The sequence below is a fragment of the Megalopta genalis genome, chromosome 15 (genome assembly GCF_051020955.1).
Source record: "Megalopta genalis isolate 19385.01 chromosome 15, iyMegGena1_principal, whole genome shotgun sequence".
In the NCBI taxonomy this organism is placed as follows: domain Eukaryota; kingdom Metazoa; phylum Arthropoda; class Insecta; order Hymenoptera; family Halictidae; genus Megalopta; species Megalopta genalis.
In genome coordinates this window covers 8,863,692-8,889,570 of record NC_135027.1, presented here as the reverse complement: position 1 = coordinate 8,889,570, position 25,879 = coordinate 8,863,692, and the positions used below count along the sequence as shown (strand labels likewise).

General features: G+C 39.5%; 1 protein-coding gene across 1 annotated transcript; it reads right to left on the bottom strand.

Moving 5' to 3' along the window:
* Window positions 1-1,091: 1,091 nt before the first annotated feature.
* LOC143260627 (uncharacterized) lies at window positions 1,092-5,090 on the bottom strand. The gene has a single exon (XM_076526652.1). The coding sequence runs from the start codon at window positions 5,088-5,090 to the stop codon at window positions 1,092-1,094; it is 3,999 nt and encodes a 1,332-aa protein (XP_076382767.1).
* Between the last annotated feature and the right edge of the window lie 20,789 nt (window positions 5,091-25,879).

Here is a 25,879-nt window from a genome sequence, read left to right as displayed (position 1 = left end):
GAAGCGAAACAAGCGAGTTAGCTTCTAACCCATGCGAAACACATGATTTAACTTCAAATCAATGCGGAGTAGAAGGTTTAGCTTCAAATCCATGCGAAACAAATGATTTAGCTTCAAATCCATGCGAACCACGTGATTTAGCTTCAAATCAATGCGGAGTAGAGGGTTTATCTTCAAATCCATGCGAAACAAATGATTTAGCTTCAAATACTTGCGATATAAATGATTTAGCGTCAACTGGAAGTGAAACAAGCGAGTTAGCTTCAAATCCATGCGAAACACATTATTTATCTTCAAAGCAACGCAAAGTAGAATGGTGAGCTTCAAATCCATGCGAAACAAATGATTTAGCTTCAAATACTTGTGTAGAGGTGCGTCGTGTGAGCACCTGATATCGTTATTCCGCGATATTAACTATCTATCGGGTTGTAAGGCCGACTACGCTTTGCGACGGAATAGGACGATATCGTTGTCCGTTTACTTAAAAATGAACAACTATTTTACTTAGTCGTTCGTGAAATGAGACGTAGACTGGAGTGACGAGCGATGTTGAACGATATGGACGAGGTTACGCAGGAGTGAAAAAAGGACTGTTTGAGGTGGTCAAGAGTTCTCGTTTTTATATGTTTCTCGCCGAGAGAAAACTTGAAGATCATTGGTTGATCGCGAGGTGGAAAGGGACCTTAGGAGTCCCGGTCGTACCCAGTGTCAGGTAGTAAGAAATCCCGGAAAAGGCGACCGAAGGGATGCGTGCTGGCGACCCTGTCATAAATTAAGGAAATGTTGCCGATGAAGTGTGCGTTATCCGAAATTGCAGAAATTACTCTATTGCCGGAAAGGAGACGGGTCGAAGGAATTGGAAACTGCAGGCGAAGGCTCCACGAAATTGGAGGCCCAACGAACGTGACTTTTGTCAACTGCACGTTGAAGGACCGTCAATTTGCCACGCTGCACCGAAGGTTCCCGGTAAACAAACTGTTTTTTAGGGATTGAAGAAAGGTAGTCCGTCCAGGAGAAAGTCGGGCGGACACGGCTGGAAAATTCCGTTGCAAGACGGAACATGCTCCCCCCGTTGAGAGGGTACCGATCAATTACAATTCGCGGCCTACATCAGTTGGTAACGGTGCAAGTTGTCTGATGTTTCGTTTAATATTGCCTTGCACGGTTTGGATGGTGACTGCTCGGATGATGCCGTCTGTACCAGGGTGGACTTCGAGAACCCGTCCGAGGGCCCACTGCATGGGTGGTAGGTTGTCCTCTTTAACGAGAACGAGCGTTCCCGTCTTGATGTCATGGCTGCCGCTGGTCCACTTGTGGCGAATGTTTAGCTCATTGAGGTATTCCTTATACCATCTCGCCCAAAAATCACGCTTGAGTTTCTGGAGATGTTGCCAGATGGAGAGTTTGTTCGATGGAGTGGTTGTGAAGTCGACCTCCGGTAATGTGTTGAGTGCGCTGCCGATTAAGAAATGTCCTGGAGTTAGAGCACAAAGATCGTTCGGATCCGAAGACAATGGAGTGAGAGGCCTTGAGTTGAGAATTGCTTCGATTTCGATGATGAAGGTGTTGAGTTCTTCGAAAGTCAGCAATTCGTTGGCTATCACTCGTCTCATGTGGTGTTTGAACGACTTCACTGCCGCTTCCCATAAACCTCCGAAGTTTGGTGACCTTGGTGGAATGAAATGCCAGTTGATCCCTTCGTTGGTCAAGTAGGCATCCACTTTGCGTTGATGATCCTGTGAACTCAGCAGTTGATGAATTTCTTTGAGCTCTCTATTTGCTCCAACGAAATTCGTTCCGTTATCGGAATAGATGGCGTGACATTTCCCTCGTCGAGCAGTGAATCGACGTAAGGCTGCCAGGAAGCCATCGGTGGTCATGTCGCTGACTAGCTCCAGGTGTACTGCCATCACAGCGAGGCATACAAAGACAGCGACGTAGACCTTGATTCGGTTTCTGTTACGGAACTTCTTCTCCTTGACGAAGAAAGGACCGCAGTAGTCGACCCCGACGTTGTTGAATGGTCGATCTTCGTTGACGCGAGCTTTTGGCAGATCTCCCATCATGCATTCTGTGTTTGGTGGATTTGCACGGAAGCATTTGATACACTGGCGGATGACCTTCCTTGTTTGGTTTCTGCCATCGAGGGGCCAGTATCGTTGTCGGGTACTGTACAGCGTGGCTTGGACACCAGCGTGCATGCTGCGTAAATGTTCGTTTCGCAAAATGAGCGTTGTCAAATGGTGCGATTTGGGAAGCACGATCGGATGTTGTTGGGAATATGGGATGTCTGCATGCTTCAAACGTCCTCCCACTCGGATGACGCCGTCTCGATCGAGGAATGGGTCGAGCGTGTTGAGTTTGCTCTTGCGGTGAACCCTGCGACCTTGAGATAAATCTTGCATCTCTTCGGCGAAGCATTCTCGTTGTGTCAAACGGAGTATGGTTTTGTTGGCAGTGTTCAATTCCTCGGCTGACACAGGTCCCTTGAAGCGGTTGTCCGGTTTGAATCGAAGGCAGTATGCAACGATTCGTTGCAATTTGGTGATCGATGAATACCGCTGCAGTATCTCACACGAAGCTGCTGTCGTTGTGAGTAGACATGTTTTGCTTCTGATTTCCGGTAGCATGTCCAAGGAAGGGAGTTTGAGCTGAGGCCAGAAAGATTCGTCTTGCGATAGCCAACTTGGACCGTGTTTCCAAACGGAGTTTTGGATAAACTCAACGGGCAGTTGACCGCGTGATAAAGCATCGGCAGGATTGTCCTTAGACAGCACGTGTCTCCACATATTGCTCGATGTCTTCGTTTGGATATCGGAAACTCGATTCGCTACAAATGCTTTCAGCAAGTGTGGGGAAGAGTTGATCCAATGGAGGGTGATGGTTGAATCGGTCCAGAATATGGTTTGGTCAATTCTCACGTGAATTGAATTAAGAACGGTGGCATACAATTTGACCAATAATTGTGCGCCGCAGAGCTCGAGGCGTGGTAAGGTGACTGACTTGAGAGGAGCTACACGAGATTTTGCACACAACAATCTGGATTGAATTTGGCCGTTGGCATTGCTGGATCGCAGATAAATGCACGCTCCATAGCCAATCTCGCTGGCGTCGCAAAATCCATGGAGTTGAGTGGCTGCGACGTCCGACAGAAGAATTGGTCGTGGGAAGGCCATGTTGTTCAATAGGTTGAGTTGTGAGCAATAATTTACCCACGTGGAATGTATGTTGTGAGGAACGGATTCATCCCAATCCAATTTGATTTGCCACAATTTTTGCATGATCAGCTTGGCAGTGATGATAACTGAACCAAGTAATCCCAGTGGATCAAAAATTTTGGCAATGTTAGAGAGAATCGTCCTCTTGGTGACTCTCGTATCGACAGCGATCGGTGTCACTGAGTAGACTATGGAATCTTCGAGGGAATTCCATGCCACGCCGAGAGTCTTCAATGTTTTGTCATCGTGGGCTTCGAGCTTGACGTTGACACTGCCTTCCGGAAGTCCTTGAAGGATGGTGGGACAGTTTGATGCCCATTGACGAATGTTAAGACCTGCGTGATGCAACAAGTCGATAACTTCGTCCCGGATGCTGATGGTCTCTTCTACGGTGGCTGCTCCGGTCAACAGGTCGTCAACGTACAAGTCGCGTCTCACGATGTGTCCCGCATACTTGAATCGATGTCCTTCGTCTTCGGCAAGTTGTTGAAGACATCGTGTGGCTAGAAATGGAGCCGGAGATAAACCGAAGGTGACGGTGTTGAGTTTGAAGGTTTTCACTTCGCCTCTTGGATTGGTCCAGATGACCCGTTGAAATTTCCTGTCTTCCTCGCGTAGAAGGAACTGCCGATACATTTTCTCGATATCTCCGGTAAGGACGTAATTGTGAAGTCGAAACCGAAGAATATGCGAGAAAAGATCCTCCTGAATGGTTGGTCCGACCATGAGAGTTTCATTGAGAGAAACCCCTGTGTCGGTTTTTGCCGAACCGTCGAAGACTACACGAAGTTTGGTAGTCATGCTGGTTTCCTTCACGACTGCATGATGAGGCAGGAAAAACCCATGGTTGTTGTTTGGGTCAGTGTCTTCGGACATGTGACCGAGATCCAGATACTCTTGCATGACTGTGGTATATTGATTTTTGAAGGCTGGATCTCGTTTGAATCGTCGTTGCAGTGAGTTGAAACGTTTAAGAGCTCTGTTATGGGAATGTCCGAGACAAGCTGGATCCCTTTTGAATGGTAGTGCGACGATATATCGGCCGGTGTCATCCCGTTGCACGTTGCGCTGAAAATGCTCCTCGCAGGCCAGTTCTTCTGAGGAGAGATGACGCGTAGATGGTCCTTCTTCGATCTCCCAGAATCTCCTTACGTCGAACTCAAGTTGAGTGACGTGACAAGTCCGCTTGGGGGGTTTGTCTTGGTTCGCTGAAGACTGCACTCCCTTGGTCGGCTGCGTGGCATCGTTTGGCAAATCGTCTGCCTCTCTGCTCGTTGGAGATGCTGACTCGTCGGTGACTTGTGGAACTGTATTCCTTTTCTGCTGCGTGGATTTGATGGAGGAAGGCGTTGGTCGTTGTTGTTCTCGGCTTGTTGTAGAACTAACACTGCCACCAATTACCCACCCTAATTGGGTCTTTTGCAGAAAAAGCTCAGGTCCATTGCGAGGTGAAAGGTCGATTTGCCCGACGCTGAGCAGCGAAAGTGTTATGCCAGTCCCCAGTAGCATGTCGACTGGAGCTGGCTTGTGGAATTCTGGATCAGCAAGTTGGAGATTTGCTGGTATCTGGATAGAGCTCCGGTCGATGTGTTGTTGTGGCTCCGTCTCCGAGATGTGGGGGATAACGAGAAATTCCAGCGTTTTCTCGAATCCGCCGGACTTCGATCGGATCGTTGCCGTGAGTGAGGAAATACTCGACGTCGTTAGTTGGTTTAATATTGTAATGGACGTTGAGCATTTCTTCTTGCGTAGCTGGAGCCTTGACGCCAGCCGTTCCGTGATGAAGTTTGCCGTTGAACACGTGTCCAACAGCGTTCTGCATCTTGTTAACTGGTTGAGGTTGTCATAGATTTGTAGTATTGCGGTGGTCATCAGCTGGTTGGATGCTGACTGAGCGGAGAGAGCAGTGCATCCATGGATCTCGGACGCTGGTCATGCCGGACTGGTCGAGGCTTCACGTGCGTTGTCCGTCGGCCTTCGAGATGGTGAACCTCTTGGAGTTCGTGGAACGTGCAGTAGCGTGTTGTGATTTTCATCACAAATTCGGCAGCCTGACGCGTTGCACTGCTCAGACGTGTGCCCCTGGCGTAAGCAGTTGGAGCACAAAGATGCCCGCTTCACCGACTGGATGCGCTGGTTCACTGGAAGGGCGTGGAAACCTTCGCATCGGCTGATATAGTGCCCGCTGCGTTTGCAGTAGGAACACTCGGTTTTGAAGCTTTTGGTGTTTGTTGCGAACACTTTGGATGGCTTGTTTGGCGAAGAATTTCTTGGCTTAGGAAATTGTCGTCTTGATGAGGTCGGTGAAGTTGGCTTCTTCTTCGTTGGTGAAGCAGTCAACGCTGGATCCGAGGCGACTGATGTCGTCTCCAGGCTTCTCGCTCGTTGTGTGAGGAACTTCATCAACCCTTCGATTTTCGGCAGCTCGTTGTCCTTGAGGGTGTGATCGAAAGTTAGCCTGATTTGTTGCGTGAGCTTGGGCAACAATATGGACAGCAGGAGAGTGTCCCAATGCTCTACTGGAACCTCGAGAGTTTTGAGGGACCGAAGATGTTGTTGCACGTGGTTCACGAATTCTCTCAAGGTAGCAGCAGTTTCCTTGGCTACAGGCGCTGTTTGCACTAGAAGATCCACATGCCGCGTGACGATTAGTCGTTCGTTGGCATACGTTTCTTCTAACAGTCGCCATGCTTGTGTGTAGTTGGGCCCAGTGGTTGCCATTGCTCCGATGACCCTGGCCGCTTCACCAGATACTGCTGATTGCAAATATTGCAATTTTTGTACATTCGACAGGCTCTCCTGACTGTCAATCATGGAGAAGAATTTGTCCTTGAATGACAACCATTCTTCGAATCTTCTGTCGAAGCGTGGCAGGTCTGCCTTGGGCAGCTTGACGAATGGTCCAGATCCTTGCGTGGAGACTGGAGAGTCTCGTTGATCAACAGTGTTGGTGGCTGTTGATAGCAGTATTTCGGCTTGAATGACTGCTTCCATGTATCGTTCTTCCATGGTGCTGCGTTCTTCCTCTTGGTCTACGCTTTCTTGAAGGACTTCCAACTCGGCTTGGATGTCGTCGTACGCCCCGTAGACCTCCTTTAGGCGCTGTAGCCTGCAGGTTAAAGCGGTGTGGTTGGGAGCATCCTGATACGTTCGTAGGTACTTTTCGAACAGTGTCAGTTGCGTTTTGATGCCGCCTCTCTTTTGACGTAGAATCTTGACGTGCTGTGAGCTTTCTGTGGCCATGGCTTAGAACGATGAATCACCACAACACAATAATTTCGTTGTTAACGTGGAATTCACGACTAAGGTCGTCCACAGGTCGCGAAATCCGGCTCGAAGGACCAAAATGTAGAGGTGCGTCGTGTGACCACCTGATATCGTTATTCCGCGATATTAACTATCTATCGGGTTGTAAGGCCGACTACGCTTTGCGACGGAATAGGACGATATCGTTGTCCGTTTACCTAAAAATGAACAACTATTTTACTTAGTAGTTCGTGAAATGAGACGTAGACTGGAGTGACGAGCGATGTTGAACGATATGGACGAGGTTACGCAGGAGTGAAAAAAGGACTGTTTGAGGTGGTCAAGAGTTCTCGTTTTTATATGTTTCTCGCCGAGAGAAAACTTGAAGATCATTGGTTGATCGCGAGGAGGAAAGGGACCTTAGGAGTCCCGGTCGTACCCAGTGTCAGGTAGTAAGAAATCCCGGAAAAGGCGACCGAAGGGATGCGTGCTGGCGACCCTGTCATAAATTAAAGAAATGTTGCCGATGAAGTGTGCGTTATCCGAAATTGCAGAAATTACTCTATTGCCGGAAAGGAGACGGGTCGAAGGAATTGGAAACTGCAGGCGAAGGCTCCACGAAATTGGAGGCCCAACGAACGTGACTTTTGTCAACTGCACGTTGAAGGACCGTAAATTTGCCACGCTGCACCGAAGGTTCCCGGTAAACAAACTGTTTTTTAGGGATTGAAGAAAGGTAGTCCGTCCAGGAGAAAGTCGGGCGGACACGGCTGGAAAATTCCGTTGCAAGACGGAACAACTTGCGATATAAATGGTTTAGCTTCAACTGGAAGCGAGACAAACGAGTTATCTTCACATTCACGCGAAACATATGATTTAGATTTAAAGCTATGCGGAGTAGAAGTTTTTGCTACAAATCCATGCGAAACAAGTGATTTAGTTTCAAACACTTGCGATATAAATGATTTAGCTTCAAGTGGAAGCGAAACAAGCGAGTTAGCTTCTAACCCATGCGAAACACATGATTTAACTTCAAATCAATGCGGAGTAGAAGGTTTAGTTTCAAATCCATGCGAAACAAATGATTTAGTTTCAAACACTTGCGATATAAATGATTTAGCTTCAAGTGGAAGCGAAACAAGCGAGTTAGCTTCTAACCCATGCGAAACACATGATTTAACTTCAAATCAATGCGGAGTAGAAGGTTTAGCTTCAAATCCATGCGAAACAAATGATTTAGCTTCAAATACTTGCGATATAAATGATTTAGGTTCAAATGGAAGCGAAACAAGCGAGTTAGCTTCTAACCCATGAGAAACACATGATTTAACTTCAAATACACGCGGAGTAGAAGGATTAGCTTCAAATCCATGCGAAACAAATGATTTAGCTTCAAGTACTTGCGATATAAATGATTTAGAATCAACTGGAAGTGAAACAAGCGAGTTAGATTCAAATCCATGCGAAACACATTATTTATCTTCAAAGCAACGCAAAGTAGAATGTTTAGCTTCAAATCCATGCGAAACAAATGATTTAGTATCAAATACTTGCGATATAAATGATTTAGCTTCAACTGCATGCGAAACAATCGAGTTAGTTTCAAATCCACACGAAACACAAGACAAAGCTTCAAATCAGTGCGAGGTAGAAGCTTCAGCTTCAAATCCATGCGAAACAAATGATTTAGCTTCAAACACTTGCGATATAAATGATTTAGCTTCAACTCTAAGCGAAACAAGCGAGTTAGCTTCTAACCCATGCGAAACACATGATTTAACTTCAAATCAATGCGGAGTAGAAGGTTTAGCTTCAAATCCATGCGAAACAAATGATTTAGCTTCAAATCCATGCGAACCACGTGATTTAGCTTCAAATCAATGCGGAGTAGAGGGTTTATCTTCAAATCCATGCGAAACAAATGATTTAGCTTCAAATCCATGCGAACCACGTGATTTAGCTTCAAATCAATGCGGAGTAGAGGGTTTATCTTCAAATCCATGCGAATCAAATGATTTAGCTTCAAATACTTGCGATATAAATGGTTTAGCTTCAACTGGAAGCGAGACAATCGAGTTATTTTCACATTCACGCGAAACACATGATTTAGATTTAAATCAATGCGGAGTAGAAATTTTAGCTACAAATCCATGCGAAACAAGTGATGTAGCTTCAAATACTAGCGATATAAATGATTTAGCTTCAACTGGAAGAGAAACAAGCGAGTTACTTTCTAACCCATGCGAAACACATGATTTAATTTCAAATCAATGCGGAGTAGAAGGTTTAGCTTCAACTGCATGCGAAGCAGTCGAGTTAGATTCAAATCCACGCGAAACACATGACAGAGCTTCAAATCAGTGCGAGGTAGAAGGTTTAGCTTCAAATCCATGCGAAACAAATGATTTAGCTTCAATCACTTGCGATATAAATGATTTAGCTTCAACTGGAAGCGAAACAAGCGAGTTAGTTTCACATTCACGCGAAACACATGATTTAGATTTAAATCAATGCGGAGTAGAAATTTTAGCTACAAATCCATGCGAAACAAGTGATTTAGCTTCAAATACTTGCGATATAAATGATTTAGCGTCAACTGGAAGTGAAACAAGCGAGTTAGATTCAAATCCATGCGAAACACATTATTTATCTTCAAAGCAACGCAAAGTAGAATGTTTAGCTTCAAATCCATGCGAAACAAATGATTTAGCTTCAAATACTTGCGATATAAATGGTTTAGCTTCAACTGGAAGCGAGACAAATGAGTTATCTTCACATTCACGCGAAACACATGATTTATATTTAAATCAATGCGGAGTAGAAGTTTTAGCTACAAATCCATGTGAAACAAGTGATTTAGCTTCAAATACTTGCGATATAAATGATTTAGCTTCAACTGCATGCGAAGCAATCGAGTTAGATTCAAATACACGCGAAACACATGATTTATCTTCCAAGCAATGCGAAGTAGAAGGTTTAGTTTCAAATCCATGCGAAACAAATGATTTAGTTTCAAACACTTGCGATATAAATGATTTAGCTTCAAGTGGAAGCGAAACAAGCGAGTCAGCTTCAAATCCATGCGAAACAAATGATTTAGCTTCAAATACTTGCGATATAAATGGTTTAGCTTCAACTGGAAGCGAGACAAACGAGTTATCTTCACATTCATGCGAAACACATGATTTAGATTTAAATCAATGCGGAGTAGAAGTTTTAGCTACAAATCCATGCGAAACAAGTGATTTAGCTTCAAATACTTGCGAACCACGTGATTTAGCTTCAAATCAATGCGGAGTAGAGGGTTTATCTTCAAATCCATGCGAATCAAATGATTTAGCTTCAAATACTTGCGATATAAATGGTTTAGCTTCAACTGCATGCGAAACAATCGAGTTAGCTTCACAGTCATTCGAAACACATGATTTAGCTTCAAATCAATGCGAAGTAGAAGGTTTAGCTTCAAATCCATGCGAAACAAATGATTAACCTTCAACCACTTGCGATGTAAACGATTTAGCTTTAACTGGAAGCGGAACAAGCGAGTTAGCTTCAAATCCACGTGAAACACATGATTTATCTTCCAAGCAATGCGAAGTAGAAGGTTTAGCTTCAAATCCATGCGAAACAAATGATTTAGCTTCAAGTACTAGCGATATAAATGACTTAGCTCCAACTAGAAGCGAGACATGCGAGTTAGCTTCAAATCCATGCGAAACAAATGATTTAGCTTCAAGTACTTGCGATATAAACGATATAACTTCAAATGCATGCGAAACAAACGAGTTGGCTTCACATTCACTCGAAACACATGATTTAGCATCAAATCAATGCGAAGTAGAAGAATTAGCTTCAAATACAAGCGAAACAAATGGTTTTGCTTCAAATACTTGCGATATAAATGATTTAGATTCAACTGCATGCGAAACAAACAAGTTAGATTAAAATCCATGCGAGAAAAGAGATTTAGATTTAAATCAATGCGGAGTAGAAGTTTTAGCTACAAATCCATGCGAAACAAATGATTTACCTTCAAATACTTGCGATACAAACGATAAAGCTTCAAATTCATGCGAAACAAACGAGTTAGCTTCACAGTCATTCGAAACACATGATTTAGCTTCAAATCAATGCGAAGTAGAAGGTTTAGCTTCAAATCCATGCGAAACAAATGATTAACCTTCAAACACTTGCGATGTAAATGATTTAGCTTTAACTGGAAGCGGAACAAGCGAGTTAGCTTCAAATCCACCTGAAACACATGATTTATCTTCCAAGCAATGCGAAGTAGAAGGTTTAGCTACAAATCCATGCGAAACAAATGATTCTGCTTCAAATACTAGCGATAAAAAATGATTTAGCTCCAACTGGAAGCGAAACATGCGAGTTAGCTTCAAATCCATGCGAAACAAATGATTTAGCGTAAAGTACATGCGATACAAACGATGTGGCTTCAAATCCATGCGAAACAAACGAGTTAGATTCACATTCATTCGAAACACATGATTTAGCTTCAAATAAATGCGAAGTAGAAGATTTAGCTTCAAATCCATGTGAAACAAATGATTTAGCTTCAAATACTTGTGATATAAATGACTTAGCTTCAACTGCATGCGAAACAATCGAGTTAGATTCAAATCCACGCGAAACACATGACAAAGCTTCAAATCAGTGCGAGGTAGAAGGTTTAGCTTCAAATCCATGCGAAACAAATGATTTAGTTTCAAACACTTGCGATATAAATGATTTAGCTTCAAGTGGAAGCGAAACAAGCGAGTCAGCTTCAAATCCATGCGAAACAAATGATTTAGCTTCAAATACTTGCGATATAAATGGTTTAGCTTCAACTGGAAGCGAGACAAACGAGTTATCTTCACATTCATGCGAAACACATGATTTAGATTTAAATCAGTGCGGAGTAGAAGTTTTAGCTACAAATCCATGCGAAACAAGTGATTTAGCTTCAAATACTTGCGAACCACGTGATTTAGCTTCAAATCAATGCGGAGTAGAGGGTTTATCTTCAAATCCATGCGAATCAAATGATTTAGATTTAAATCTATGCGGAGTAGAAGTTTTTGCTACAAATCCATGCGAAACAAGTGATTTAGTTTCAAACACTTGCGATATAAATGATTTAGCTTCAAGTGGAAGCGAAACAAGCGAGTTAGCTTCTAACCCATGCGAAACACATGATTTAACTTCAAATCAATGCGGAGTAGAAGGTTTAGTTTCAAATTCATGCGAAACAATTGATTTAGTTTCAAACACTTGCGATATAAATGATTTAGCTTCAAGTGGAAGCGAAACAAGCGAGTTAGCTTCTAACCCATGCGAAACACATGATTTAACTTCAAATCAATGCGGAGTAGAAGGTTTAGCTTCAAATCCATGCGAAACAAATGATTTAGCTTCAAATACTTGCGATATAAATGATTTAGGTTCAAATGGAAGCGAAACAAGCGAGTTAGCTTCTAACCCATGAGAAACACATGATTTAACTTCAAATACACGCGGAGTAGAAGGTTTAGCTTCAAATCCATGCGAAACAAATTATTTAGCTTCAAGTACTTGCGATATAAATGATTTAGAATCAACTGGAAGTGAAACAAGCGAGTTAGATTCAAATCCATGCGAAACACATTATTTATCTTCAAAGCAACGCAAAGTAGAATGTTTAGCTTCAAATCCATGCGAAACAAATGATTTAGCTTCAAACACTTGCGATATAAATGATTTAGCTTCAACTGGAAGCGAGACAATTGAGTTATTTTCACATTCACGCGAAACACATGATTTAGATTTAAATCAATGCGGAGTAGAAGGTTTAGCTTCAAATCCATGCGAAACAAATGATTTAGCTTCAAATCCATGCGAACCACGTGATTTAGCTTCAAATCAATGCGGAGTAGAGGGTTTATCTTCAAATCCATGCGAAACAAATGATTTAGCTTCAAATCCATGCGAACCACGTGATTTAGCTTCAAATCAATGCGGAGTAGAGGGTTTATCTTCAAATCCATGCGAATCAAATGATTTAGCTTCAAATACTTGCGATATAAATGGTTTAGCTTCAACTGGAAGCGAGACAATCGAGTTATTTTCACATTCACGCGAAACACATGATTTAGATTTAAATCAATGCGGAGTAGAAATTTTAGCTACAAATCCATGCGAAACAAGTGATGTAGCTTCAAATACTGGCGATATAAATGATTTAGCTTCAACTGGAAGAGAAACAAGCGAGTTACTTTCTAACCCATGCGAAACACATGATTTAATTTCAAATCAATGCGGAGTAGAAGGTTTAGCTTCAACTGCATGCGAAGCAGTCGAGTTAGATTCAAATCCACGCGAAACACATGACAGAGCTTCAAATCAGTGCGAGGTAGAAGGTTTAGCTTCAAATCCATGCGAAACAAATGATTTAGCTTCAAACACTTGCGATATAAATGATTTAGCTTCAACTGGAAGCGAAACAAGCGAGTTAGTTTCACATTCACGCGAAACACATGATTTAGATTTAAATCAATGCGGAGTAGAAATTTTAGCTACAAATCCATGCGAAACAAGTGATTTAGCTTCAAATACTTACGATATAAATGATTTAGCGTCAACTGGAAGTGAAACAAGCGAGTTAGATTCAAATCCATGCGAAACACATTATTTATCTTCAAAGCAACGCAAAGTAGAATGTTTAGCTTCAAATCAATGCGAAACAAAAGATTTAGCTTCAAATACTTGCGATATAAATGGTTTAGCTTCAACTGGAAGCGAGACAAATGAGTTATCTTCACATTCACGCGAAACACATGATTTATATTTAAATCAATGCGGAGTAGAAGTTTTAGCTACAAATCCATGTGAAACAAGTGATTTAGCTTCAAATACTTGCGATATAAATGATTTAGCTTCAACTGCATGCGAAGCAATCGTGTTAGATTCAAATCCACGCGAAACACATGATTTATCTTCCAAGCAATGCGAAGTAGAAGGTTTAGTTTCAAATCCATGCGAAACAAATGATTTAGTTTCAAACACTTGCGATATAAATGATTTAGCTTCAAGTGGAAGCGAAACAAGCGAGTCAGCTTCAAATCCATGCGAAACAAATGATTTAGCTTCAAATACTTGCGATATAAATGGTTTAGCTTCAACTGGAAGCGAGACAAACGAGTTATCTTCACATTCATGCGAAACACATGATTTAGATTTAAATCAATGCGGAGTAGAAGTTTTAGCTACAAATCCATGCGAAACAAGTGATTTAGCTTCAAATACTTGCGAACCACGTGATTTAGCTTCAAATCAATGCGGAGTAGAGGGTTTATCTTCAAATCCATGCGAATCAAATGATTTAGCTTCAAATACTTGCGATATAAATGGTTTAGCTTCAACTGCATGCGAAACAATCGAGTTAGCTTCACAGTCATTCGAAACACATGATTTAGCTTCAAATTAATGCGAAGTAGAAGGTTTAGCTTCAAATCCATGCGAAACAAATGATTAACCTTCAAACACTTGCGATGTAAATGATTAAGCTTTAACTGGAAGCGGAACAAGCGAGTTAGCTTCAAATCCACGTGAAACACATGATTTATCTTCCAAGCAATGCGAAGTAGAAGGTTTAGCTTCAAATCCATGCGAAACAAATGATTTAGCTTCAAGTACTAGCGATATAAATGACTTAGCTCCAATTAGAAGCGAGACATGCGAGTTAGCTTCAAATCCATGCGAAACAAATGATTTAGCTTCAAGTACATGCGATACGTACGATATAACTTCAAATGCATGCGAAACAAACGAGTTGGCTTCACATTCACTCGAAACACATGATTTAGCATCAAATCAATGCGAAGTAGAAGAATCAGCTTCAAATACAAGCGAAACAAATGGTTTTGCTTCAAATACTTGCGATATAAATGATTTAGATTCAACTGCATGCGAAACAAACAAGTTAGATTCAAATCCATGCGAGAAAAGAGATTTAGATTTAAATCAATGCGGAGTAGAAGTTTTAGCTACAAATCCATGCGAAACAAATGATTTACCTTCAAATACTTGCGATACAAACGATAAAGCTTCAAATTCATGCGAAACAAACGAGTTAGCTTCACAGTCATTCGAAACACATGATTTAGCTTCAAATCAATGCGAAGTAGAAGGTTTAGCTTCAAATCCATGCGAAACAAATGATTAACCTTCAAACACTTGCGATGTAAATGATTTAGCTTTAACTGGAAGCGGAACAAGCGAGTTAGCTTCAAATCCACGTGAAACACATGATTTATCTTCCAAGCAATGCGAAGTAGAAGGTTTAGCTTCAAATCCATGCGAAACAAATGATTTAGCTTCAAGTACTAGCGATATAAATGACTTAGCTCCAATTAGAAGCGAGACATGCGAGTTAGCTTCAAATCCATGCGAAACAAATGATTTAGCTTCAAGTACTTGCGATACGTACGATATAACTTCAAATGCATGCGAAACAAACGAGTTGGCTTCACATTCACTTGAAACACATGATTTAGCATCAAATCAATGCGAAGTAGAAGAATCAGCTTCAAATACAAGCGAAACAAATGGTTTTGCTTCAAATACTTGCGATATAAATGATTTAGATTCAACTGCATGCGAAACAAACAAGTTAGATTCAAATCCATGCGAGAAAAGAGATTTAGATTTAAATCAATGCGGAGTAGAAGTTTTAGCTACAAATCCATGCGAAACAAATGATTTACCTTCAAATACTTGCGATACAAACGATAAAGCTTCAAATTCATGCGAAACAAACGAGTTAGCTTCACAGTCATTCGAAACACATGATTTAGCTTCAAATCAATGCGAAGTAGAAGGTTTAGCTTCAAATCCATGCGAAACAAATGATTAACCTTCAAACACTTGCGATGTAAATGATTTAGCTTTAACTGGAAGCGGAACAAGCGAGTTAGCTTCAAATCCACCTGAAACACATGATTTATCTTCCAAGCAATGCGAAGTAGAAGGTTTAGCTACAAATCCATGCGAAACAAATGATTCTGCTTCAAATACTAGCGATAAAAAATGATTTAGCTCCAACTGGAAGCGAAACATGCGAGTTAGCTTCAAATCCATGCGAAACAAATGATTTAGCGTAAAGTACATGCGATACAAACGATGTGGCTTCAAATGCATGCGAAACAAACGAGTTAGATTCACATTCATTCGAAACACATGATTTAGCTTCAAATCAATGCGAAGTAGAAGATTTAGCTTCAAATCCATGTGAAACAAATGATTTAGCTTCAAATACTTGTGATATAAATGACTTAGCTTCAACTGCATGCGAAACAATCGAGTTAGATTCAAATCCACGCGAAACACATGACAAAGCTTCAAATCAGTGCGAGGTAGAAGGTTTAGCTTCAAATCCATGCGAAACAAATGATTTAGTTTCAAACACTTGCGATATAAATGATTTAGCTTCAAGTGGAAGCGAAACAAGCGAGTCAGCTTCAAATCCATGCGAAACAAATGATTTAGCTTCAAATACTTGCGATATAAATGGTTTAGCTTCAACTGGAAGCGAGACAAACGAGTTATCTTCACATTCATGCGAAACACATGATTTAGATTTAAATCAATGCGGAGTAGAAGTTTTAGCTACAAATCCATGCGAAACAAGTGATTTAGCTTCAAATACTTGCGAACCACGTGATTTAGCTTCAAATCAATGCGGAGTAGAGGGTTTATCTTCAAATCCATGCGAATCAAATGATTTAGATTTAAATCTATGCGGAGTAGAAGTTTTTGCTACAAATCCATGCGAAACAAGTGATTTAGTTTCAAACACTTGCGATATAAATGATTTAGCTTCAAGTGGAAGCGAAACAAGCGAGTTAGCTTCTAACCCATGCGAAACACATGATTTAACTTCAAATCAATGCGGAGTAGAAGGTTTAGTTTCAAATCCATGCGAAACAATTGATTTAGTTTCAAACACTTGCGATATAAATGATTTAGCTTCAAGTGGAAGCGAAACAAGCGAGTTAGCTTCTAACCCATGCGAAACACATGATTTAACTTCAAATCAATGCGGAGTAGAAGGTTTAGCTTCAAATCCATGCGAAACAAATGATTTAGCTTCAAATACTTGCGATATAATTGATTTAGGTTCAACTGGAAGCGAAACAAGCGAGTTAGCTTCTAACCCATGCGAAACACATGATTTAACTTCAAATCAATGCGGAGTAGAAGGTTTAGCTTCAAATCCATGCGAAACAAATGATTTATCTTCAAATCCATGCGAACCACGTGATTTAGCTTCAAATCAATGCGGAGTAGAGGGTTTATCTTCAAATCCATGCGAAACAAATGATTTAGCTTCAAATCCATGCGAACCACGTGATTTAGCTTCAAATCAATGCGGAGTAGAGGGTTTATCTTCAAATCCATGCGAATCAAATGATTTAGCTTCAAATACTTGCGATATAAATGGTTTAGCTTCAACTGGAAGCGAGACAATCGAGTTATTTTCACATTCACGCGAAACACATGATTTAGATTTAAATCAATGCGGAGTAGAAATTTTAGCTACAAATCCATGCGAAACAAGTGATGTAGCTTCAAATACTAGCGATATAAATGATTTAGCTTCAACTGGAAGAGAAACAAGCGAGTTACTTTCTAACCCATGCGAAACACATGATTTAATTTCAAATCAATGCGGAGTAGAAGGTTTAGCTTCAACTGCATGCGAAGCAGTCGAGTTAGATTCAAATCCACGCGAAACACATGACAGAGCTTCAAATCAGTGCGAGGTAGAAGGTTTAGCTTCAAATCCATGCGAAACAAATGATTAACCTTCAAACACTTGCGATGTAAATGATTTAGCTTTAACTGGAAGCGGAACAAGCGAGTTAGCTTCAAATCCACGTGAAACACATGATTTATCTTCCAAGCAATGCGAAGTAGAAGGTTCAACTTCAAATCCAAGCGAAACAAATAATTTAGCTTCAAATACATGCGATATAAATTATATAGATTGAACTGCATTCGAAACAAACGAGTTAGCTTCAAATCCACGCGAAACACATGATTTATCTTCCATGCATTGCGAAGTAGAAGGTTTAGCTTCAAATCCATGCGAATCAAATGATTTAGCTTCAAATACTTGCGATATAAATGGTTTAGCTTCAACTGGAAGCGAGACAAATGAGTTATCTTCACATTCACGCGAAACACATGATTTAGATTTAAATCAATGCGGAGTAGAAGTTTTAGCTACAAATCCATGTGAAACAAGTGATTTAGCTTCAAATACTTGCGATATAAATGATTTAGCTTCAACTGCATGCGAAGCAATCGAGTTAGATTCAAATCCACGCGAAACACATGATTTATCTTCCAAGCAATGCGAAGTAGAAGGTTTAGCTTCAAATTCATGCGAGACAAATGATTTAGCTTCAAGTACTAGCGATATAAATGATTTAGCTTCAACTGGAAGCGAAACAAGCGAGTTAGATTCTAATCCATGCGAAACAAATGATTTAGCTTCAAATACTTGCGATATAAACGATATAGCTTCAAATGCATGCGAAACAAACGAGTTAGCTTCACATTCATTCGAAACACATAATTTAGCTTCAAATCAATGCGAAGTAGAAGGTTTAGCTTCAAATCCATGCGAAACAAATGATTTAGCTTCAAATCCATGCGAACCACGTGATTTACCTACAAATCAATGCGGAGTAGAGGGTTTATCTTCAAATCCATGCGAAACAAATGATTTAGCTTCAAACCAATGCGAAGTAGAAGGTTTAGCTTCAAATCCATGCGAAACAAATGATTCAGCTTCAAATACTTGCAAAAATAAATGATTTAGCTTCAACTGGAAGCGAAACAAGCCAGTTAGTTTCTAACCCATGCGAAACACATGATATAGCCTCTAATCAATGCGGAGTAGAATGTTTAGCTTCAAATCCATGAGAAACAAATGATTTAGCTTCAAATACTGGAGATATAAATGATATAGCTTCAATTGGAAGCGAAACAAGCGAGTTAGATTCTAATCCATGCGAAACAAATGATTTAGCTTCAAATACTTGCGATATAAACGATATAGCTTCAAATGCATGCGAAACAAACGAGTTAGATTCACATTCATTCGAAACACATAATTTAGCTTCAAATCAATGCGAAGTAGAAGGTTTAGCTTCAAATCCATGCGAAACAAATGATTTAGCTTCAAATCCATGCGAACCACGTGATTTACCTACAAATCAATGCGGAGTAGAGGGTTTATCTTCAAATCCATGCGAAACAAATGATTTAGCTTCAAATACATGCGATATAAATAATTTAGCTTCGACTGGAAGCGAGACAAACGAGTTAGCTTCCCATTCATTCGAAACAAATGATTTAGCTTCAAATACTTGCGATATAAACGATATAGATTCAAATGCACGCGAAACAAACGAGGTAGCTTCACATTCATTCGAAACACATGATTTAGCTTCAAATCAATGCGAAGTAGAAGGTTTAACTTCAAATCCAAGCGAAACAAATAATTTAGCTTCAAATACTTGAGATATAAATGATTTAGCTTCAACTGGAAGCGAAACAAGCGAGTTAGCTTCTAACCCATGCGAAACACATGATTTAACTTCAAATCCACGCGGAGTAGAAGGTTTAGCTTCAAATCCATGCGAAACAAATGGTTTAGGTTCAAATACTTCCGATATAAATGATTTAGCTTCAAGTGGAAGCGAAACAAGCGAGTTAGCTTCTAACTCATGCGAAACACATGATTTAACTTCAAATCAATGCGGAACAGAAGGATTAGCTTCAAATCCATGCGAAACAAATGATTTAGCTTCAAATCCATGCGAACCACGTGATTTAGCTTCAAATCAATGCGGAGTAGAGGGTTTATCTTCAAATCCATGCGAAACAAATGATTTAGCTTCTAATACTTGCGATATAAATGATTTAGAATCAACTGGAAGTGAAACAAGCGAGTTAGATTCAAATCCATCCGAAACACATTATTTATCTTCAAAGCAACGCAAAGTAGAATGTTTAGCTTCAAATCCATGCGAAACAAATGATTTAGCTTCAAATACTTGCGATATAAATGATTTAGCTTCAACTGCATGCGAAACAATCGAGTTAGTTTCAAATCCACACGAAACACAAGACAAAGCTTCAAATCAGTGCGAGGTAGAAGCTTTAGCTTCAAATCCATGCGAAACAAATGATTTAGCTTCAAATCCATGCGAACCACGTGATTTATCTACAAATCAATGCGGTGTAGAGGGTTTATCTTCAAATCCATGCGAAACAAATGATTTAGCTTCAAATACATGCGATATAAATGATTTAGAATCAACTGGAAGTGAAACAAGCGAGTTAGATTCAAATCCATGCGAAACACATTATTTATCTTCAAAGCAACGCAAAGTAGAATGTTTAGCTTCAAATCCATGCGAAACACGTGATTTAGCTTCAAATCAATGCGAAGTAGAAGGTTTAACTTCAAATCCAAGCGAAACAAATAATTTAGCTTCAAATACTTGCGATATAAGTTATATAGATTCAACTGCATGCGAAACAAACGAGTTAGCTTCAAATCCACACGAAACACATGATTTATCTTCCATGCATTGCGAAGTAGAAGGTTTAGCTTCAAATCCATGCGAAACAAATGATTTAGCTTCAAATACTTGCGATATAAATGATTTAGAATCAACTGGAAGTGAAACAAGCGAGTTAGCTTCAAATCCACGCGAAACACATGATTTATCTTCCATGCATTGCGAAGTAGAAGATTTAGCTTCAAATCCATGCGAAACAAATGATTTAGCTTCAAATACTTGCGAAACAAATGATTTAGCTTCAAACACTTGCGATATAAATGATTTAGCTTCAGCTGGAAGCGAAACATGCGAGTTAGCTTCCAATTCATGCGAAAAAAAAGATTTAGCTTCAAATACTTGCGATATAAACAATATAACTTCAAATGCATGCGAAACAAACGAGTTAGCTTCACATTCATTCGAAACACATGATTTAGCTTCAAATCAATGCGGAGTAGAAGGATTAGCTTCAAATCCATGCGAAACAAATGATTTAGCTTCAAATCCATGCGAACCACGTGATTTAGCTTCAAATCAATGCGGAGTAGAGGGTTTATCTGCAAATCCATGCGAAACATATGATTTAGCTTCAAATACATGGGATATAAATGATTTAGAATCAACTGGAAGTGAAACAAGCGAGTTGGATTCAAATACATGCGAAACACATTATTTATCTTCAAAGCAACGCAAAGCAGAATGTTTAGCTTCAAATCCATGCGAAACAAATGATTTAGATTCAAATACTTGCGATATAAATGGTTTAGCTGCAACTGCATGCGAATCAATCGAGTTAGATTCAAATCCACGCGAAACACATGACAAAGGTACAAATCAGTTCGAGGTAGAAGGTTTAGTTTCAAATCCATGCGAAACAAATGATTTAGTTTCAAACACTTGCGATATAAATGATTTAGCTTCAACTGGAAGCGAAACAAGCGAGTTAGCTTCTAACCCATGCGAAACACATGATTTAACTTCACATCAATGCGGAGTAGAAGGTTTAGCTTCAAATCCATGCGAAACAAATGATTTAGCTTCAAATCCATGCGAACCACGTGATTTATCTACAAATCAATGCGGTGTAGAGGGTTTATCTTCAAATCCATGCGAAACAAATGATTTAGCTTCAAATACATGCGATATAAATGATTTAGAATCAACTGGAAGTGAAACAAGCGAGTTAGATTCAAATCCATGCGAAACACATTATTTATCTTCAAAGCAACGCAAAGTAGAATGTTTAGCTTCAAATCCATGCGAAACACATGATTTAGCTTCAAATCAATGCGAAGTAGAAGGTTTAACTTCAAATCCAAGCGAAACAAATAATTTAGCTTCAAATACTTGCGATATAAGTTATATAGATTCAACTGCATGCGAAACAAACGAGTTAGCTTCAAATCCACACGAAACACATGATTTATCTTCCATGCATTGCGAAGTAGAAGGTTTAGCTTCAAATCCATGCGAAACAAATGATTTAGCTTCAAATACTTGCGATATAAATGATTTAGAATCAACTGGAAGTGAAACAAGCGAGTTAGCTTCAAATCCACGCGAAACACATGATTTATCTTCCATGCATTGCGAAGTAGAAGGTTTAGCTTCAAATCCATGCGAAACAAATGATTTAGCTTCAAATACTTGCGAAACAAATGATTTAGCTTCAAACACTTGCGATATAAATGATTTAGCTTCAGCTGGAAGCGAAACATGCGAGTTAGCTTCCAATTCATGCGAAAAAAAAGATTTAGCTTCAAATACTTGCGATATAAACAATATAACTTCAAATGCATGCGAAACAAACGAGTTAGCTTCACATTCATGCGAAACACATGATTTAGCTTCAAATCAATGCGAAGTAGAACGTTTAGCTTCATATCCATGCGAACCAAATGATCAAGCTTCAAATACTTGCGATATAAATGATTAATATTCAACTGGACGCGAAACAAACGAGTTAGCTTCGAATCCATGCAAACCACATGATTTAGCTTCAAATCAATGCGGAATAGTAGGTTTAGCGTCAAATGCATGCGAAACACCTGATATAGCTTCAAATAATGCGAAGTAGGTGGTTTAGCTTCAAATCCATAAGAAACAAATGATTTAGCAACAAATACTTGCGACATAAATGATTTATCTTCAACTGGATGCGAAACAAGCGAGTTAGATTCTAAACCATGCGAAACACATGATTTAACTTCTAATCAATGCGGAGTAGAAGGTTTAGCTTCAAATCCATGCGAAACAAATGATTCAGGTTCAAATACTTGCGATATAAATGATTTAGCTTCAACTGGAAGCGAATCAAGCGAGTTAGCTTCTCATCCATGCGAAACAAATGATTTAGCTACAAATACTTGCGGTATAAACGATATAGCTTCAAATGCATGCGAAACAAACTAGTTAGATTCACATTCATTCGAAACACATTATTTAGCTTCAAATCAATGCGATGTAGTAGGTTTATTTCATATCCATTCGAAACAATTGATTTAGCTTCAAATACTAGCGATATAAATGATTTAGCTTCAACTGGAAGCGAGACAAACGAGTTAGCTTCACATTCATGCGAAACACATGATTTAGCTTCAAATCGATGCGAGGTAAAAGCTTTGGCTTCAAATCCAAGCGCAAACAAATGATTTAGATTCAAGTACTTGCGGTATAAATGATTTAGCCTCAACTGGGAGCGAAACAATCGAGTTAGTTTCTAACCCATCCGAAACACATGATGTAACTTCTAATCAATGCGGAGTAGAAGGTTTAGCTTCAAATCAATGCGAAACAAATGATTCAGCTTCAAATACTTGCGATATAAATGATTTAGCTTCAACTGGAAGCGAATCAGCGAGTTAGCTTCTCATCCATGCGAAACAAATGATTTAGGTTCAAATACTTGCGGTATAAACGATATAGCTTCAAATGCATGCGAAACAAACTAGTTAGATTCACATTCATTCGAAACACATGATTTAGCTTCAAATCAATGCGATGTAGAATGTTTAGCTTCAAATCCATGCGAAACAAATGATTTAGCTTCAAATACTTGCGACATAAATTATTTAGCTTCAACTGGAAGCAAGACACACGAGTTAGATTCAAATCCATGCGAAACACGAGATTTAGATTTAAATCAATGCGAAGTAGTAGGTTTAGCTTCAAATCAATGCGGAGTAGAAGATTTATCTTCAAATCCATGCGAAATAAATGATGTAGCTTCAAATACTTGCGATATAAATGATTTAGCTTCAACTTGAAGCGAAACAAGCGAGTTAGCTTCTAAACAATGCGAAACACATGATTTAACTTCTAAGCAATGCAGAGTAGAAGGTTCAGCTTCAAATCCATGCGAAATAAATGATTTAGCTTCAAATACTTGCGATATAAATGATTTAGCTTCAACTTGAAGCGAAACAAGCGAGTTAGCTTCTAAACCATGCGAAACACATGATTTAACTTCTAATCAATGCAGAGTAGAAGGTTCAGCTTCAAATCCATGCGAAACAAATGATTTAGCTTCAAATCCATGCGAACCACGTGATTTAGCTTCAAATCAATGCGGAGTAGAGGGTTTATCTTCAAATCCATGCGAAACAAATGATTTAGCTTCAAATACTTGCGATATAAATGATTTAGAATCAACTGGAAGTGAAACAAGCGAGTTAGATTCAAATCCATCCGAAACACATTATTTATCTTCAAAGCAACGCAAAGTAGAATGTTTAGCTTCAAATCCATGCGAAACAAATGATTTAGCTTCAAATACTTGCGATATAAATGATTTAGCTTCAACTGCATGCGAAACAATCGAGTTAGTTTCAAATCCACACGAAACACAAGACAAAGCTTCAAATCAGTGCGAGGTAGAAGCTTTAGCTTCAAATCCATGCGAAACAAATGATTTAGCTTCAAACACTTGCGATATAAATGATTTAGCTTCAACTGGAAGCGAAACAAGCGAGTTAACTTCTAACCCATGCGAAACACATGATTTAACTTCACATCAATGCGGAGTAGAAGGTTTAGCTTCAAATCCATGCGAAACAAATGATTTAGCTTCAAATCCATGCGAACCACGTGATTTATCTACAAATCAATGCGGTGTAGAGGGTTTATCTTCAAATCCATGCGAAACAAATGATTTAGCTTCAAATACATGCGATATAAATGATTTAGAATCAACTGGAAGTGAAACAAGCGAGTTAGATTCAAATCCATGCGAAACACATTATTTATCTTCAAAGCAACGCAAAGTAGAATGTTTAGCTTCAAATCCATGCGAAACACATGATTTAGCTTCAAATCAATGCGAAGTAGAAGGTTTAACTTCAAATCCAAGCGAAACAAATAATTTAGCTTCAAATACTTGCGATATAAGTTATATAGATTCAACTGCATGCGAAACAAACGAGTTAGCTTCAAATCCACACGAAACACATGATTTATCTTCCATGCATTGCGAAGTAGAAGGTTTAGCTTCAAATCCATGCGAAACAAATGATTTAGCTTCAAATACTTGCGATATAAATGATTTAGAATCAACTGGAAGTGAAACAAGCGAGTTAGCTTCAAATCCACGCGAAACACATGATTTATCTTCCATGCATTGCGAAGTAGAAGGTTTAGCTTCAAATCCATGCGAAACAAATGATTTAGCTTCAAATACTTGCGAAACAAATGATTTAGCTTCAAATACTTGCGAAACAAATGATTTAGCTTCAAACACTTGCGATATAAATGATTTAGCTTCAGCTGGAAGCGAAACATGCGAGTTAGCTTCCAATTCATGCGAAAAAAAAGATTTAGCTTCAAATACTTGCGATATAAACAATATAACTTCAAATGCATGCGAAACAAACGAGTTAGCTTCACATTCATTCGAAACACATGATTTAGCTTCAAATCAATGCGGAGTAGAAGGATTAGCTTCAAATCCATGCGAAACAAATGATTTAGCTTCAAATCCATGCGAACCACGTGATTTAGCTTCAAATCAATGCGGAGTAGAGGGTTTATCTTCAAATCCATGCGAAACATATGATTTAGCTTCAAATACATGGGATATAAATGATTTAGAATCAACTGGAAGTGAAACAAGCGAGTTGGATTCAAATACATGCGAAACACATTATTTATCTTCAAAGCAACGCAAAGCAGAATGTTTAGCTTCAAATCCATGCGAAACAAACGAGTTAGCTTCTAAACCATGCGAAACACATGATTTAACTTCTAATCAATGCAGAGTAGAGGGTTCAGCTTCAAATCCATGCGAAACAAATGATTTAGCTTCAAATCCATGCGAACCACCTGATTTAGCTTCAAATCAATGCGGAGTAGAAGGTTTATCTTCAAATCCATGCGAAATAAATGATTAAGCTTCAAATACTTGCGATATAAATTATTTAGCTTCAACTTGAAGCGAAACAAGCGAGTTAGCTTCTAAACCATGCGAAACACATGATTTAACTTCTAATCAATGCAGAGTAGAAGGTTCAGCTTCAAATCCATGCGAAACAAATGATTTAGCTTCAAATCCATGCGAAACAAATGATTTAGCTTCAAATACTTGCGATATAAATGATTTAGATTCAACTGGAACCGAAACAAGCGAGTTAGTTTCTAACCCATGCGAAACACATGATGTTACTTCTAATCAATGCGGAGTAGAAGGTTTAGCTTCAAATCCATGCGAAACAAATGATTTAGCTTCAAATTCTTACGATATAAATGATTTAGCTTCATCAAGAAGCGAATCAAGCGAGTTAGCTTCTCATCCATGCGAAACAAATG

Coding starts and splice junctions, on each gene's coding strand:
- LOC143260627 (XM_076526652.1), bottom strand. CDS start 5,090: ATGACCACCGCAATACTACAAATCTATGACAACCTCAACCAGTTAACA.